This window comes from Dryobates pubescens, chromosome Z (assembly GCF_014839835.1).
Source record: "Dryobates pubescens isolate bDryPub1 chromosome Z, bDryPub1.pri, whole genome shotgun sequence".
Classification (NCBI taxonomy): Eukaryota; Metazoa; Chordata; class Aves; order Piciformes; family Picidae; genus Dryobates; species Dryobates pubescens.
Genome location: NC_071657.1, coordinates 89,983,255 through 90,001,800, shown reverse-complemented (window position 1 = coordinate 90,001,800; position 18,546 = coordinate 89,983,255). Strand labels below are relative to the sequence as shown.

General features: G+C 41.6%; 1 protein-coding gene across 2 annotated transcripts in view; it reads left to right on the top strand.

Moving 5' to 3' along the window:
- LMBRD2 (LMBR1 domain containing 2) overlaps window positions 1–18,283 on the top strand; it is a 34,011-nt gene extending 15,728 nt beyond the window's left edge. Inside the window, exons 8-17 of one of the 2 annotated variants that reach the window (XM_009903729.2) lie at window positions 912–1,095; window positions 1,926–2,107; window positions 2,879–3,012; window positions 3,615–3,720; window positions 8,142–8,239; window positions 9,954–10,057; window positions 10,482–10,528; window positions 13,665–13,767; window positions 16,108–16,237; window positions 18,157–18,283. In XM_009903729.2, coding sequence (XP_009902031.1) covers window positions 912–1,095; window positions 1,926–2,107; window positions 2,879–3,012; window positions 3,615–3,720; window positions 8,142–8,239; window positions 9,954–10,057; window positions 10,482–10,528; window positions 13,665–13,767; window positions 16,108–16,237; window positions 18,157–18,217 — 1,149 coding nt within the window. In that variant the 3' untranslated portion in view covers window positions 18,218–18,283. Of the gene's footprint in view, window positions 1–911; window positions 1,096–1,925; window positions 2,108–2,878; window positions 3,013–3,614; window positions 3,721–8,141; window positions 8,240–9,953; window positions 10,058–10,481; window positions 10,529–13,664; window positions 13,768–16,107; window positions 16,238–18,156 lie in introns of those variants that run through there. The other variant, XR_008463102.1, reaches the window with a different exon arrangement.
- The last annotated feature ends 263 nt before the right edge of the window (window positions 18,284–18,546 follow it).

The window sequence follows — 18,546 nt, the reverse complement described above, 5'->3', positions numbered from 1 at the left end:
GGGGACACAGTCTCAAGCTGCGCCAGGGGAGGTTTAGACTCGAGGTGAGGAAAAAGTTGTTCACTGAGCGAGTCGTTCATCATTGGAATGTGCTGCCCAAGGAGGTGGTGGAGTCACCATCCCTGGAGGTGTTCAAGGGGAGATTGGACGTGGCACTTGGTGCCATGGTCTAGTCGTGAAGTCTGTTGGGACAGGTTGGACTTGATGATCCCTGGGGTCTCTTCCAACCTTAGTTAGACTGTGATACTGTGATGTTTCTGGATGTGTAAAAGTATTGTTCTTGTGTTACATCTTGACAGTGTAAGACTTGTAATGACTGATTGAGAGTACATACTAAAAACTAAATGGTAATAAACTCTTGATATTCGGGTGCAAAAATAAAGTAGTACATTGGAAGAAGTAGGCTGTTACTGCTACAGATAGATGGTGATGGCAAGTGTCAGGAGGATGGAGCCAGACTTCTCAGTCACATCCAGTGACTGGACAAGGGGCAGTGGACACAACTGGAACACAGGAGATTCCACATAAACTAAGTGTGGGAAATTGCTGGAACAGGCTGCCTAGAGAGATTGTTGAGACTCCATCAGGGGGCATTCAAAGTCTGTCTGTACATGTTCCTGTGTGGTTTACTCTAGGTGATCCTGATGTAGCAGAGGGGGGTTGGTGATCTTCAGCAGTCCCTTCCAAGCCCTATCATTTTGTGATGAGTAGGGCATTTCCTGCAAAACTCAGGAATCGTCATAGTCCTCATATATTTGGAGAACTAACTGCCTGCTTTTATGAGTATACAGAATTCATTCAAATTCAAATTCTGAAGTGTAGACGGTTTTGAAGGATTTTGCAAGGCAAGGCTTTTCTCTGGTGTCTTGGAAGAGATACTGTGTAACCATAACGTCCTGAATTTATTGTAGGTGATCTATTCAGTGCAGAGACATCGTCGAACACAGGTGCAGTGGGAAATTCTTTTAGAGCAAGCCTTTTACCTAGAAGATGTGGCAAAAAATGAAACCAGTGCAACTCGACAGTTTGTTCATACCTTTCGTTCCCGAGAGCCAGAGAATAAAATCGTTCAGTATTTCTACACGCCAACTGTTGGTGAGTGCTCTCATGCAGGTTTTGGACACGTAAAGGCGTAAGTGGTACCGTTTTGTAAGAACAACTGGTTGTTCTATTATGTTAAAAGTTCAGACACAGTAGAAAGAAGCAGGTGTGCATCTCAAGGAATTCATATACAGAATAGCTATAAGGGACTGATTTGTGCTCTTCACCATAAGCCTAATTTTTACTAATTTTTAAAACACATTTAGCAGCAGTTGCATATTTCAATAGCAGACTGTGAAGCCTTAGAAGAGGAAAAGATAGTAGCATTAAATGATTGGATCATGGCTACCATGGCTACACTTCTGGGATATTGAGGTGGCTCTGCTCTTCCAGTAAAGTAAAGCAGAAAAGGCTCATGTCTGTCACATACCAAACCTTAGGAGATGCAGCTGATTGTGCATCTTTTTAGAAAGCATCTTCTCCTAATCATGTTTTAGGTTGTTGTGCACTTGCAATGAATTATTTCCAGGTTGGAACAATATAATTTGACATCTTCAGTTTTGTTTCTGAGAGAGTAACAGATGAACAATAAAGTAGATCACCCATAGGTACCAAGGTCAAAAGTGAAGAGTTCCCAATCTGTTTGCAAAACTTGCCTCCCATGTCCCACCCTGTGTTCTCCATTTGTACATATGATTCTTTAGGACTGACCCAGACCCCTAGGCATTGGAGAAACCCCTGAAATTAAGGGTGTGACCCCTACAAATTCCAGTCTTGATTTTAAGGGCATGCATGCAAGAAGTCTGTCAGTCTTTGTAAGGGAGTTCAGTTTCTGTGTTATTTTCATTAACCCATTCTGGATGTGTGTGTTTTGTTTCTTCCAGAATGGTACTGGGAATGTCTTCTACGACCATGGTTTTACAGGGTGCTTGCAGTTGTTTTGGCCACATTCTCTGTCATTGTTGTGTGGTCAGAGTGCACGTTTTTCAGTACAAAACCAGTTTTATCACTATTTGCAGTTTTCATACAGCTGGCAGAAAAGACATATAATTATATATACATAGAGGTAAGTTTGTGATAATCATTTAAATCTTCTGAGATAGATTGTTGCTATAATAGTAGAACATAGTAATTTAAAAATAAGTCTCTAAGTCTGTCAACTTTCAGAAGGTCTCCGAAATACAGAAAACCAAACTTTTTTTTCTCTGAAGGTAGTCTTCCTTTTGCCAGTTCATACAGCTCTCAAGTGTAGGTTGAAGATGTGACCCAGTTGAGATAAATGTCGTGTGTTGAGTAATTTGTGAAACATCATTTTCGAGTTTAAGTGCTTAGACTTTGTATCTAATCAGCCATGTGTGTGACCTCTATCCTAAACAGTAATCTGCTGCTCATCAGAAATATAGTTGCAGGTTTCACTAGCATAAGCATGGCAAGTTTGTCAGCAAAGAAACAAAGCTGAAAAATTCCAAGCAGACTAACAAAATAGGTTGAATTGCAAACACTTGCTTTTATCACTTTTTGTGGGAAGAAATCTCGAATGAATCAGTTATTATTAGGGAAATTACAGCGACTTCATATACATAGCAGGAAGAATAAATGTTCTCAAGGTCAGTTGTGTTAGCTTATATGAAGAACAGAATGCTTCAGATATCATGCTCAATTTACATAGGTCAAACTCCTAAAACGCTAGTCAGAGCTGATGTTCCTCTCTTATCTCAAAGTGAGAAATCAGACTGTAATCAACCTATTACATGTGCAAACTACGTGCTGAATGCATGAAAGCCTTTAGCAGACTTCTACATTTAAACAGATTTTACATTGGTTTTTTTTTTCCCAGATGGCCTGTTTTCTTACCATCTTTTTCCTGAGTATCTGTGTTTACTCCACTGTCTTCAGGATCCGTGTATTTAACTATTATTACTTAGCTTCACATCATCAGACAGATGCATATAGTCTCCTTTTCAGTGGCATGTAAGTATGTTGCATGTATTTTGCAGATCTTCTGTCAAATACTTGGTTGAAAATGTCCATGAAACTTTCGTTTATATTATTTATAATTGTATGGCTGTAAATCATAACAAGCTGTATATCATTATTCTCTTAAGTAGCTAGTGTTGATCTCTTAAGTAGCTATTGGAGAGGGGTCTGGAAAAAGAATCTTTTGAGGAGTGTCAGAAGGAATTGTGGTTGCTTAATTTGGAGAAGAAGAGGCTGAGGGGAGGCTCTATTCCTCTCTACAACTTCATGAAAGGAGGTAGTAGTGATGTGAGTGCTGGTCTCTCCTGCCAGGTACCCAGTGATAGAACAAGAGGAAACAGCCTGAAGTTGCACAGGGGGAGGTATAGACTGAATATATGAATTTTTTCTTTTTTTACTGAAAGAGGGGCCAAGCATTGGAACAGACTGCTTGGTGACTTCAGACATGGTTTAGTGGTGGTGGTAGTGTTGGGTTGATGGTTGGACTTGATTTTAGAAGCCCTGTCCAAACTTAATTAATCTATGTTTTTCCAATTTCTTTATATTGTTTGTGCAATAAGGTGTTTTTAATACTATTTCCTCTTGCATTTCTGCAGGTTATTTTGTCGTCTTACTCCACCATTATGCTTGAACTTTTTAGGCTTGACCCATATGGATGCAACAATCTCCCACAAAAACACTCAGCCGACTGCTTATACATCTGTAAGTAAATAAAATGTGGGTTTGAGCCATCTGAATGTTTTGGAGTATAGGCAAAATATTTTAAAATACTACTTATTATAAGATTCAGAGGGAAGAGAGGAGAAGGTGGTGTTACTGTAGGAGTCTGTTACAGGCCACCTGACCAGCAGAACCGAGCAGATAAGGCCCTCCAGAGGCAAATAGAAGTGGCTTCATGTTCACAGGCCCTGGTCCTCATGGGGCATTTCAATCACCCTGACATCTGCTGGAGGGACAACACGGCCAGACGCCAGCTCTCCAGGATGTTCATGGAATGCATAGATGACAATTTCCTCCTCCAAATGCTGGAGGAACCAACAAGAAAAGCTGCTATGCAGGACCTTGTTCTCACTAACAGGGAAGGGCTGGTGACCAATATGAGGCTCAGGGACAGCCTTGGCTGCACTGACCATGATGCGCTAGAATTTAAGATCCTCAGAGCACCTAGGAGGATGTGTTCCAAGTTTATGACCCTGGACTTTAGGCCTGCAGGCTGTGATCACTTCAGGGATCTGCTAGTCAAAGTATTGTGGGACAAAGCCTTAGAGGGAATAGGGGCCCAGGACATCTGGTCAGTGTTCAAGGATCACCTTATCTGTGCCAAGGGGCAAAGTATACCAACAAAGAGGAAGGCAAGAAAGAATGTTAGGAGACCTGCCTGGATGAGCAAGGAGCTCCTGGGCACACTGTCACACAAAAAGAAATTGTACAAGGAGTGGAGGAAAGGTCAGCTAGAATGTGGGGTGAATAAGGAAGCTGTCCAAGCAGCAGGAGACCTGGTTAGAAAAGCTGAAGCTCAGTTAGAATTAAATTAGCCAGGGAGATCAAGTGGAACAGTGAGAGTTTCTACAGGGACATTAATGGCAAAAGGAAGACTAGGGAAGGTGTAGCTCCCCTCAGAAAAGAAATGGGAGGACTGGTGACAAGTGATGTGGAGAAGGCTGAGGATCTCAGTGACTTCTTTACCTCAGTTTTCACTGGCAAGGGCTCCAGCCACACTCAGAGTGACAGAAGATAATGATAGGGGCTGTAAGAAGGAACTGCCCATTGTGAGTGAAGATCATGTTCATGACCATCTGAAGAACTTGAGACTGTTCAAGTCCATGGGACCTGATAGGATACACCCATTGGTGCTGAGGGAACTGGTGGATGGGGTTCCTAAACTGCCTCTATTATATTCCAAAAGTCATGGCAGTCTGGGGAGGTCTCCACTGACTGGGAAAGGGGAAACATTACACCCATTTCCAGAAAGGAAAAGAAAGATGATCCAGGGAACTATGGGCCGGTCAGTCTCTCCTCTGTACCTGGTAAGATTGTGGAGCAGATCCTTCTGGAGGCACTGCTGAGGCAGAAGAATAATGAAGAGGTGATTTGGCACAATCATCATGGCTTGACCAAGGGCATTGTGCCTGAAGAACCTGGTGGCTTTCTCTGACAAGGTCACATTATTAATAGACAAGGGGAGAGCAGGCAACGCCATTTGTCTGGACCTGAGCAAAACCTTTGACACTGTCCCCCATGCCATCCTGGTCTCCATGCTGGTAAATACGGATTTGATGGATGGACCTTGCAGAGGGACCTCGACCGACTGGACAGATGGACAGAGTCCAATGGGATGGCATTTAACAAGTCCAAGTGCCGGGTGCTGCACTTTGTCCACGGCAACCCCATGCAGAGCTACAGGCTGGGGTCAGAGTGGCTGGAGAGCTGCCAAACAGAGAGGGACCTGGGGGTGCTGATTGACACCCGCCTAAACATGAGCCAGCAGTGTGCCCAGGTAGCCAAGAAGGCCAATGGCATCCTGGCCTGTATTAGGAATAGTGTGGCCAGCAGGAGCAGGGAAGTCATTGTGCCCCTGTACTCCGCATTGGTTAGGCCACACCTTGAGTACTGTGTCCAGTTCTGGGCCCCTCAGTTTAGGAAGGACATTGAAACACTTGAATGTGTCCAGAGAAGGGCAACAAGGCTGGGGAGAGGCCTTGAGCACAAGCCCTATGAGGAGAGGCTGAGGGAGCTGGGATTGTTTAGCCTGGAGAAGAGAAGGATCAGAGGTGACCTCATTGCCCTCTACAACTACCTGAAAGGTGGTTATAGACAGGAAGGGGTTGGTCTCTTCTCTCAGGCAACCAACACCAGAACAAGGGGACACAGTCTCAGGCTGCACCAGGGGAGGTTTAGACTCGAAGTGAGGAAGAAGTTCTTCACTGAGCGAGTCATTTGTCATTGGAATGGGCTGCCCAGGGAGGTGGTGGAGTCACTGTCCCTGGAGGTGTTCAAGGGGAGATTGGAGGTGGCACTTGGTGCCATGGTCTAGTTGTGAGGTCTGTTGGGACAGGTTGGACTTGATGATCCTTGGGGTCTCTTCCAACCTTAGTTAGACTGTGATACTGTGACTTGTGGGTAGATAAAGAGCTGGCTTGATTGCTGCACCCAAAGTGGCTGTCAATGGGTCCATGTCCAGGTGGAGGCCGGTGACAAGTGGAGTCCCTCAGGAATCAGTACTGGGACCAGTTTTGTTTAACATCTTTGTTGGCAGTGTGGACAGTGGCATTGAGTGCACCCTCAGCAGGTTTGCTGACACCACCGAGTTGTGTGGTGCAGCAGATGTGGAAGCAAGGGAGGCCATCCTGAGGGACCTTGGCAGGCTGGAGAGGTGGCCCCATGACAGCCTCATGAGGTTCAACAAGACCAAGTGCAAGGTCCTGCATCTTGGGTTGGGGCAGTCCCAGGCACTACTATAGGCTGGGCAGACATTGGCTTGAGAACAGCCCTGAAGAAAAGGAACGAGTCCAGAGAAGGGCAACGAAGTTGGTGAGGGGTTTGGAACACAAGCCCTACGAGGAGAGACTGAGGGAGCTGGGGTTGCTTAGCCTGGAGAAGAGGAGACTCAGGGGTGACCTTATTACTCTCTACAACTACCTGAAGAGAGGTTGTAGACAGACAGATGTTGGTCTCTTCTCCCAGGCAGCCAGTACCAGAACAAGAGGACACAGTCTCAGGCTGTGCCAGGGGAGGCTTAGGTTGGCTGTGAGGAGGAAGTTCTATACAGAGAGAGTGATTGCCCATTGGAATGGGCTGCCTGGGGAGGTGGTGGAGTCGTCGTCATTGGAGGTTTTCAGGAAGAGACTTGATGGGGTGCTTGGTGCCGTGGGTTAGTTGTTTAGGTGGGTTGGATTGGTTGAGGGATTGGACGTGATGATCTTGAAGGTCTCTTCCAACCCAGTTTATTCTATTCTATTCTAAGTGTGGCCAGCAGGTCAAGAGAGGTCATTCTTCTCCTCTACTCTGCTCTCAGGAGACCCCACCTGAATTGCTGTGTCCAGTTCTGGAGTTCCTATTATGAGAAGGATATTGATGTGCTGGACCATGTAGAGAAAAGGGCCACAAGGATGATCAGAGGGCTGGAGCACCTCTCCTGTGAGAACAGGCTGCAAGAGTTGGGGTTGTTCAGTTTGGAGGATAAAAGGCTCTGAGGAGGCCTTACTGTGTCCTTCCAGTATCTGAAGGGGGCCTACAAGAAAGCTGTTGAGGGACTTTTAAGGGTGTTGGGTAGTGACAGGACTAGAGGGAATGGATCCAAGTTAGAAGAGGGGAGATATAGATTGGATGTCAGGAAGAAGTTGTTCACCATAAGGGTGGTGAGACACTGTAAGAAGTTGCCCAGAGAGGGAGTGGAAGCTTCATCCCTGGAGGTTTTTAAGGCCAGGCTGGATGTGGCTCTGGGCAGCCTGATGTAATGGAAGGTGTCTCTGCCCTTGGCAGTGGGGTTGGAACTAGATGATTCTTGAGGTCCCTTCTAACCCTGACAGTTCTGTGATTCTGTGTGGTGTGCCTTTGTCGATCCTGCTTTGATAGGGGTGCTTGGTCTTGTTATCTCTAGAGGTCTCTTCCCAACCCTAACAATCTGTGATCCTGTGGTATGGCACTTCAGAATATGGTTTATTGGCCATTTTGGTGTTAGATTGGTGGTTGGACTCAATGACCTTTAAAGTCTTTTCTAACCAGAACAATACTGTAATTCTGTGGTTCCAACTTGTCACTGAAAACCTGTGTCTTTGCTGTACACTCAGTTACTGTAGGATGAGTTACAGCTCACATCTTTGTTGTTAGCAAGTAGATTCTCAGTGTTGTCCAGAAGCATCATTCAGAATAGATCCACATGATTCAGATTAGCTCTGGTTTAGATAAGAAGATCCGTTGTCTAGGAAGCCTAAAAGTGCGTGCCCTGCTAGAAGCGTCCTTTGTATGCGGTTGTTGTCAGTCAACTGCCTGTATGAAATCTGTTTCATTAACTGCAAACAACTGCACGTTCTTGTGTTGTGGACTGAAAACAGGTTGATGGCCACAATCTTTACAGACAGGTGTAGAATGTATCTGATCAGACCTTGCCAATTTTTTTCCAGATAATGGGATCCATGAGAGTGCTGTCCTTCATTGCTGATGGATTCTACATCTATTACCCGATGCTTGTTGTCATTCTCTGTATTGCCACATACTTCAGGTAAGTGACTTGTAAGACAGATTTTCCGTGCTTCTTAGTAATACTAGTTGGGAAGAGATTCACTTCTCCTGTTCCAGGAATCGAGTTGAGACAAATTCATACAATTGCAATAACTAAAGCAATAAATTGCTATTTATAGATGTGAAATTTAAACGTGTATTTAAAAAATATTAGTAGTATTAATTCATAACTGAGTTGGGGGGGGGGTTCCCACATTAAGTTAATTCCTAGATCTTGGGATCTTATGTATTCAAAATTTGGAGCCTAATAACCATTTAAATTCTGCTTTTGAGATTGCTGTGAAGAAGGTGTTTTCTAATAAATTAAGAAGCATTATCAGAAATTACAGGTAATGTACTTTCTGACAGGCTTATAACAAACCAGGGTTTAATTTGAAAACTGATGGTTAAATCATTTGATCTTGTTTCCCTAAGCCACAATGCATTGGAGGTTGGAAGAGTAATTGCAGAAAACACTATTGTATGGCTTGCTTTATACTTACTTACATGCCAAAATGTATGGGTTTGACCACTACTTTTGGTCTGACCTTAACTTGGCTGTATTTAAATTCACTTCTTAAATTTTGCATTACCTTTCAGTCAGAAGCAATGTGTATGTTCTGAGTCATATAGAATGTAGTTAAATGCCTTTCATGCTTGTTAAGACCCTTTGTGTATTCATAAGCAGTAAGTCACCAAATGTACAGTCCTAGGTTTTCCCTGCTTACCTGTAGGTTAGGTGAAAAAGAATTGGTGGTATAGGCAAAAAAAAAATCCCCAAACCCCAAAAACTAGGACAAGAAAACAGGAAAACAGTTTGTGACTTCTTGTCCATGGTAAGCCTGAGTCTGGAACACAGCAGTGAAAAGGAAGAAAAGAAACTAAAGGACAGAAACTGAAGTTGCTTTGCATGAACTTTAATACCCTTTGGTAATTCAGATACATGCAAAACTAAATGCTTAATCAAAATCTTTCAAGGAAAGTTGTCTCCCTTGCTGAATTCAGCAGTTGTTAAGTTCTGATAGTGTAAGAAAAATACTTTTCAGTGCAAACATACAATGAAGCTGACTCTCAACATAGAGATGCTCCTGCCTGGAAGAAGGACAACAGTAATGAAAAAAGCAGTTGTGTTCTCTGGTGCGAAGTTAAGAAGGTGAAAGTGGTTTCATGTTGTCTCATTCCAGGACTAGCTTAACATACATGGAGTAATCATAATAACTGACTGCTGCCTAATGGATATCAAAAATGGCAGCCAGCGTCCCAACAGCATATGAATATGCCACAAATTTCTCTTGAGTGAAATCTTAGATGAAGGTGGCTTTTCCATGTTATTACTGTTTCAAAACCAGAGGAATCATAATAGAATTTTTATAGCAGCTGTCTTCTGGCAAAGAAGAGTCAATGAGATACCATAGATACAAATCCTCTAATATTTCATGGACTTGTTTTGTCTTAAATAATTTTCACTACTTGCAGGATATAAACTTTATCTCTCTGTTCAAATAGGATTATAACATCAATTTCAGTTGAATATAGGAACATGTCACTGTTCTGAATATTCTCAACTAGTATAATAGTCTGCCTTTTCTTCTATATGCTTTTTGGCTTGTCCATAAGTTTCTGAGTAACTTGTTCTACGTTTTATGTTGCAATGTAGCTAAACTATATGTTGCAAATTAACGAAGGAAATTGCTTCTTGTTCTGTTTTTTACCAGTTTAGGAACACGTTGTTTGAATCTTTTGGGATTCCAGCAGTTCATGGGGGATAGTGAAATGACCTCTGATTTGATTGATGAAGGAAAAGAGCTAATCAGAAGAGGTAAATTAAGTCCTCTATCATAGTTGTCTACAGCATATCATATGTTGTTGCATTAAACTTGTCTTGAAATATGGCACACAAAAAGGTATATAGCATATCAATATTTTAAAAACTGTACTGAGGCAGTCTACTGCTGCAATATTCTATTTTAAGTGAAATAGCACATATGGACACAAACTATTTGGTTCATATTTTATGCCTCACTTCACCAAGATTTTGATTCATAATGCTCAAGTTTCTTTGTAATGTCATATTTTTTCCAACTATTTCTAAGAGGGATTCCTTTGCCATCTGGTACCCAGATATTATTCCTTGACCCAAGATATGAACATGATGAATTATTTTAGTGGGGAGAAAAAAAATATTGGTAATGATTTTTCCTGTATGGAGCTCTGATAACTTTTTTTTTTTTTAATTATTATAGAGAAAAGAAATCGACAGAGGCAAGAAGAAGGTGAAAACAGAAGAAGGGTATGAGATTGTTTTACCTAATTATAATATTATTACACTCCACTGTGATACAGGATTTGTCATTGCTATTTAATTCACCCTTACTCATCTGTTTCACAAACAAGTTCGAAATTGTTGATGGAATCAGTTTAGTCTTGCAGAACAGTCTTGCTGGAAAAATTTTCAAGTATTGGTCATACTACTTGGTCATTGATTTACTCAGTGTGCTGTAAGAACAGTATATGCTAAATAGGTGGTGCCACATCCAGCTGGCAGCCAGTCACCAGTGGTGTGCCCCAGGGATCAGTACTGGGCCCCTTGCTCTTTAACATCTTTATTGATGATCTGGATGAGGGCATCGAGTCCATCATCAGTAAATTTGCTGACGACACCAAGCTGGGCGCAGGAGTTGATCTGCTGGAGGGTAGAGAGGCTCTGCAGAGGGACCTCGACAGGCTGGGCAGATGGGCAGAGTCCAACGGCATGAGATTGAACACATCCAAGTGCCGGGTTCTGCACATTGGCCACAGCAACCCCATGCAGAGCTACAGGCTGGGGTCAGAGTGGCTGGAGAGCAGTCAGGCTGAGAGGGACCTGGGGGTGCTGGTCGACGGTAGACTGAACATGAGCCTGCAGTGTGCCCAGGCAGCTAAGAGGGCCAATGGCATCCTGGCCTGCATCAGGAACAGTGTGGCCAGCAGGAGCAGGGAGGTCATTCTGCCCCTGTACACTGCACTGGTTAGGCCGCACCTCGAGTACTGTGTCCAGTTCTGGGCCCCTCAGTTTAGGAAGGATGTTGACTTGCTGGAACGAGTCCAGAGAAGAGCAACAAAGTTGGTGAGGGGTTTGGAACATAAGCCCTACGAGGAGAGGCTGAGGGAGCTGGGGTTGCTTAGCCTGGAGAAGAGGAGACTCAGGGGTGACCTTATTACTCTCTACAACTACCTGAAGGGAGGTTGTAGACAGACGGATGTTGGTCTCTTCTCCCAGGCAAGCAGTACCAGAACAAGAGGACACAGTCTCAGGCTGCGCCAGGGGAGATTCAGGCTGGATGTTAGAAAAAAGTTCTATACAGAAAGAGTGATTGCCCATTGGAATGGGCTGCCTGGGGAGGTGGTGGAGTCGCCATCACTGGAGGTTTTTAGGAGAAGACTTGACGGGGTACTTGGTGCTGTGGGTTAGTTGCTTGGGCGGTGTTGGATTGGTTGATGGGTTGGACGCGATGATCTTGAAGGTCTCTTCCAACCTGGTTTATTCTATGTATTCTATGTATTCTATGTATTCTAAGCATTAAAAAGGGTCCTGATTTCTAGGATATAGAATGATCTAAAGTGGCTTATTATCAATCTCTTTATGTTGATACTACTGTGCTTGAAATAACTTCATTTGCATTGTCATCATATTCACTGAAATGGAAACTCCTCTGCTCTATTGGCATAGGTGATTTTTTGATTCCCAGTCTCCTCACAGCAAGGAATTACAGTTAAGACAAAACAAATACTGTTACCACTGAGTAACAAACAGTATTTGATTCTAATCATACATTGAGTGTATACTAAATAGAAAAATTTATGAAGGTAATCAATTCAAATAAAAAATAAGCAGCCTCATTTAAGGGAGCTTCAGTCCACTATACCTTTAGTTTTTCATTAATTCGTAACATTTGAAATTTAGTCTGGGAAGTCACAATGAAATGAAAAATGCATGCAAGACTGAATAAAAGAAGGAAAAAAATTGCCTACAGAAAGTCAAGATAATAGCAATAGGACAAGAGGGAATGGTTTTAAGCAGAGGGAGAGTAGGTTTAGCTTGGATCTTGGGAAGAAGCTCTTCAGTACGAGGATGGTGGGACTCTGGAATAAGCTGTCCATGGAGGTTGTGGTTGCCTTCTCCCTGGGACTGTTCAAGGCCAGGATGGGTGAGGCCTTGAGCAGCAGTGTCTAGCTGAAACACTCCTGCTCCACATCTACTCCAACCTCCCTGCCATGGGCTGGAGGTTGGAGTACATGATCTCTAAGGTCCTTTCTATCCTCTATCCTCCTCTGATAATACTGGGATGGAAATCTCTTGACTTTTCAAGTGCAGCGATACTTTTAATTTTAGATGGCAGCAAGTATTGCATAGACTTCTGATACTCTTGCCCCATCACATGAGTTTAGAACTTGAACTTACTGTACAAAACAAAATAGTACCAAAGGAATGATGTATTTAGTATACACTGAAATCATCTTGCATTAAGCAGTAATTTTTGTGCAACAACAAACTTCATTTCAGATGTTACTTGTTTCTTGAGTTTGCATTTTATACTGTAGCACATCTGTTCTTAAAACTTCAGGGCTGTTGAGAGTGATGACTTTTACTGAATCAGGGTTAAATGTTTCATCCTTCAGTACCTTAGAACTATAACATAAGGCAGATTAGCATAGTAACGTGGGGCATACCAGTTCAAGGGACTGTCTGGGATCTAGATGTGAATTTGAAATGTACTAAAGTTATTAGGACTGTTTGAAAAGATTAAATTGAAACATTAAGTTGTCTCTACCAAAAGCATGAGATATTCATTAATATTTCATTGTACTTTGTGCTAAATTATTTACATATGAAACAAAATGGAATGGAACAGAATGACAAGTCTAGTAAACATGGCCAGTCCAAATGTGGGGGCTTTGTGTGCTGTCTGCATCTGATTAATTTTCCATTCTACCACTAGATGGAAGTAGAAATCAAAAAATACCAACATTTTCACCACAACTCAGAGCAGTTCAGAGAACAATGAGTGCAGATTTAATAGGTAGCTTGTGTTTTGCAAGTTGTTGTTTTCTAAAGAACAGTTATGGTGACATTCAGTGAAGGGGTATATCTTGAATTTAAAACAAAACTAAACAAAGGCAAAACACAGACAAAAAAATGAACAAAAAAACCCCACCCCAACTACCCAACATACAAAAAAAAATTACTTTCCTTTATGAAGATACCAAACAGGAACCTTTTCAAATTATTACTTGCATACTCTGATGTGGTTGACTGACTTTAAATTGTGGATCTGGAATATTTCTTGATGCCTTATAGGCTAATTTTTCCTTTTTTTTTTCTTTTTTTTTTTTTTTTTCTCTTGTGTGTTTGGTCCTTTTTTGTGTTTTGTTTTGTTTTCTTCCAGGAATGGAAGGAACGATATGGAAATAGAGATGATTCCACTAGGAACAGAGTTGTCCACACAGACCAAAAAGAATCCAGCTTCTCAGAGACCAATACCAATAGGCGTAAGTTTTGTGGAATTGGGACATAGTTGTTTTGTTTTCAATGTCTGGTCTGTAGAAAACTGGCTGTGTGAGTAGTTTCAAATAGTTTTTTTGTCTTAGATTATGTGCTGTGCCATTTTTACCATTCAAGATACCTGAAAACAGTGTTGGTATCTTTAACACTTTAACTAGTTGGAGATGCTGGCTAGTCTTCATTACTTGGTCTTATGGGACATACAAAGATTTCTACTAGAGTAGAAGTTGTCAACAAAGACTTTATTTAAGATATGCCTTGGAACTTTTAAATCTGTCTCTTCTGCTTGTGAATCACATCTCTAAGACTGGAATAATCAGATGGCCACCAAACTTTAAACCAGTAACATATCACATGAGAACTTATATGCTTAATTAATAATGTCTGTTATCAAAACCTATTTTGTGGATGCTCTAAACTTTCAGAAAAGTATTTGGCACACTGTAAATGCTTTTTATTTATTTGATGTGCTCTCATAAGCTGGCAAGAAGTGAAACTGAAAAGAATGATAAAAGGAGAGGTGGATGGACTCTTTGAACCCCTACAGCAAACTCCTGGCCAAGCTGTCAGCCCATGGCTTGGACAGCAGCACTCTGTGCTGGGTTAAGAACTGGCTGGAGGGCTGAGCCCAGAGAGTGGTGATGAATGGTGCCACATCCAGCTGGCAGCCAGGCACTAGTGGTGTCCCCCAGGGATCAGTGCTGGGCCCCATCCTCTTTAATATCTTTATTGATGATCTGGATGAGGGCATTGAGTCCATCATCAGTAAATTTGCAGATGACACCAAGGTTGAGGGCAGGTGTTGATCTGTTCGAGGGTAAGAGAGCTCTGCAGAGGGACCTTGACAGGCTGGACAGATGGGCAGAATCCAACAGTATGAGATTTAACACATCTAAGTGCTGGGTTCTACACATTGGCCACAACAACCCCATGCAGTGCTACAGGCTGGGGTCAGAGTAGGTGGGGAGCAGTCAGGCAGAAAGGGACCTGGGGGTACTGGTTGATAGTAGGCTGAAAATGAGCCAGCAGTGTGCCCACGTAGCCAAGAAGGCCAATGGCATCCTGTCCTGGATCAGGAACCGTGTGGCCAGCAGGAGCAGGGAGGTTATTGTGCCCCTGTACTCAGCATTGGTTAGGCCACACCTTGAGTCCTGTGTCCAGTTCTGGGCCCCTCAGTTTAAGAAGGAAATTGAGACACTTGAACGTGTCCAGAGAAGGGCAACAAGGCTGGGGAGAGGCCTTGAGCACAAGCCCTATGAGGAGAGGCTGAGGGAGCTGGGGTTGCTTAGCCTGGAGAAGAGGAGGTTCAGAGGAGACCTTATTGCTGTCTACAACTACCTGAAGGGAGGTTGTAGCCAGGAGGAGGTTGGTCTCCCAGGCAACCAGCACCAGAACAAGAGGACACAGTCTCAAGCTGCACCAGGGGAGGTTTAGGCTGGATGTTAGAAAGACATTCTTCACAGAAAGAGTGATTTGCCATTTGAATGGGCTGCCCCAGCAGGTGGTGGAGTCACCATCATTGGAGGTGTTTAAGAAGAGACTGGATGAGACACTTGGTGCCATGGTTTAGTTAATTAGATGGTGTTGGGTTGGACTTGATGATCTCAAAGGGCTTTTCCAACCTGGTTAATTCTATTCTGTTCTATTCTATTCTAACATGCTCTCAAGACAACTTTGGTAGATTTCCCCCTCTTCTTCACAAATTTGGAAACTCAGATTTTCAGTGGTAGACTGGATGAAATTGTATTAAATTTGTGTTAACCATGTGAATATGTAGTATTCCAACATCAAAACAAGCTGTAGATACTGGCATAGTGAGGGTGGCAGAGAGAGCTGCAAAACAGCTATTACTTCATTAATTCATTATATTTGCCTCTTTAAAAACAAGTCACACCAAATAAAAACCCAAACATAAACAAACAAACCCAACAAAACACAAAAAAACCCCCAACCAACCAAAAAAAAACTCACAACCAAGACAACAAAACCCCAGATAGCTTAATCACAGTCAAATGTTGTATGCTGATTGATTTGTTTGAAAGTAAAGTTTACATGTAACTTGTTTTCTTTGATTCTTTTAAGGGAGAGCTCCCTTAAAAAAAGAAGTTCTAGTTGCATTGCTGTGGAGTTACTAGAATGAAATGCTACAGTTTTGAGCATATACCTAAATTTGGTTAAATACTGAATCTAATCTTAACTGTTGCACTTGCCTTTTGGGTGAGGTAGTAAGTAGCAAGTTGTTATTCTGGGGTTTTAAGTTTGATGTCTCTACATGCTGCAGGATGTTCAGCACAAATGAGTATCTTTCCTTCCTTTTCCCTCTTCAGCACTGTCAAAGTATACCCGATCAAATGGTAGGACTGAAAGAGATAGAATAGAACTCCTCCAGGATGCAGAACCTTTGGATTTTAACGCCGACGCAATTAGTGATGACCCTCTTGAACTGGACTCAGGAAGGTGAGGAACGTTCTGTGTTATTTACAATTAAAATATGCTAATGTCTTTTGACCTATGTGACTGTATCGGATGGTTTAAAAATATTTTTATAAAGAGAATTAGCTCTTTTCCTTTCTTCCACATACCCCATGGCATTCAAACTGAGAAACCTTCAGGTTTCAATTGGGTTCAAACCAGTTTTTCAGAAATGCTGAAGTAAGATTTGGTTTGAGTGTAATTTTGTGTGTTTGGTATAATCTGACAAATACTGCATGCAAAGCAGAAAGATGGAGAATGACCTGCATATATATACCTGTTTTCTCTAATTTCCTACAAGAATTTAGAAAGCTCACTCAATTTCCCTAATTAAAGCAATCATAAAGGGCTGCAAAAAAAGCCCCACTTGAGTATACCAGGATTAGTAGTTGCAAGAATACACCCAGATCAGATCTTGGAAGTGCTGGAGTAAATTAGTTCTGAACTTATTGAACAAAAAGTCCTAGACTCCACAGTGTAGCTCTGTAATAGAGAATTCTGTGATTGTGTAGATGAAACAGAGTATTTTATACAACTGGCTTAGTTCTGCTCATATTTAAGAAACAAGGAATATATTTTTATTATGCTTTTTCAATCTAGGTAGTTATGACACAGGACCACTTAATTACAAATTATTTTAAATTCCCCATAGAAGGTTACCACTCACATTATTTTTCAGCTAAAACTAGCATACTCAATCCAATAAAAACACATAAATTATTGTAGTTGATTTATCTGTAATGACAAAAAACGAATGCCTGTACAGAAACAAGAAATGAATGCTGTTAAATGACACTGCCAGGTTTTACAGATTGGTTCAGTGACATTAGCTGGTATCAGCAACTAACTTGTCTAATCTACTGTCACCACATTGCAAAAGTTGGTTCTTTTTAAGCACTAGAGTTTAAAGAGGAGCTAGGGTAGGAATTTTGTCAGCTGTTGACTTCTTTACAATGTGAAAGGGATAACACAAAATACTAAAACAGGAATATGGATATATAATTCTTTTGGAGCAAATATATTTCAAGGTAATGGTATCTGCAGTCCTCTGGCACTTAAATGGATGGACTTTTCAGAGTGGAACATTCTGAACCTTTTCTTTAAAAAGAAAATCTGGAGCTGCAGAGCTGACCTTTAACAACCTGCATTTTGTTTCATAGAGGTAATAAATGAAGAATAATTTCAGTACACTTAAAAAAATAGCTTGTGTAACATTGATTTTAAAACAAACAAAACCCAACCAACCAACCAAACAAAATACAACTGTTAAACAAAAACAACAAATTAGCTCCTGCAGTTGTTAAAGCATTCTAGAACAGTGAGTACTAGGGACGCTAGGTTATGGTTTTGTGTCTGTTTTAGTAAGTACTGTGGAGAAGTAGTACATTGTGCTTGCAGTAGAACTTATTTGTGCATTTATTATGCTTTTAAAATGCATTTGACCTACAAGTTGTGATTTCCCCCACCCCCCCCGCTAAGTGCGTAGTCATTTGTTTTCAATATTTGTGTTACTATATTTCTCCTGGGAATACCCAGTGAAATGTTCTCTTAATTACCCAAAGACTTTTGTATGCTGTTTAGTCAGGTTTAGTTTGGATCTGGGTTTTTTGTTTTGTTTTGTTTTGTTTTAATAAATGACCCAGCAGTTCTGTTCAGCAAACACATCTGAGTTCTTCCCACTGCATCAGGAAACAAAGTTCTTAAGACTCTCAGTACTTAAATCACTGTTTTTCTTGGACAGATAAGATTTAATTTAATGACTGCCTAGCAAATTCTCATGGAAACAGATCCTGTAATTCACTGAGAGCTAAGGAATAGGAGTGCAATGAGACCTACATGATTTCTTAGGTCTTCATTTTTCTATTTTCTGTGATACTTTTTCATATTTAAAATTGATTCTGCAGGTACCAGCCTGGTGGAAGATACCTGTCAATGTCTCGAAGCCAAGTATTTGATGATGTCTAAACTCCTCAAAGCTAAGGAAAATTCAGTGAAAATCTCTTCCCTGCTCATTACTGGAAAAATACTGTAATTATGATAGATCACCGAATCAGAAATTACAATTTTTGTTAAAAATATGAAGGAAACGACTATTTTAGAAATGTATGGTAACTTTACTGATCTAGTGTGGGGTGTCCCTGCCCATGGCAGGGGGGTTGGAACTAGATGATCCTTGTGGTCCCTTCCAACCCTGACTGATACTATGATACTACTTACAACAAGAATATGCTTCTTCTATTGTAGATTTTGTTGTGCATCAGTGTGGGCTATTGTGTCATGACCAAAAGAAGAAA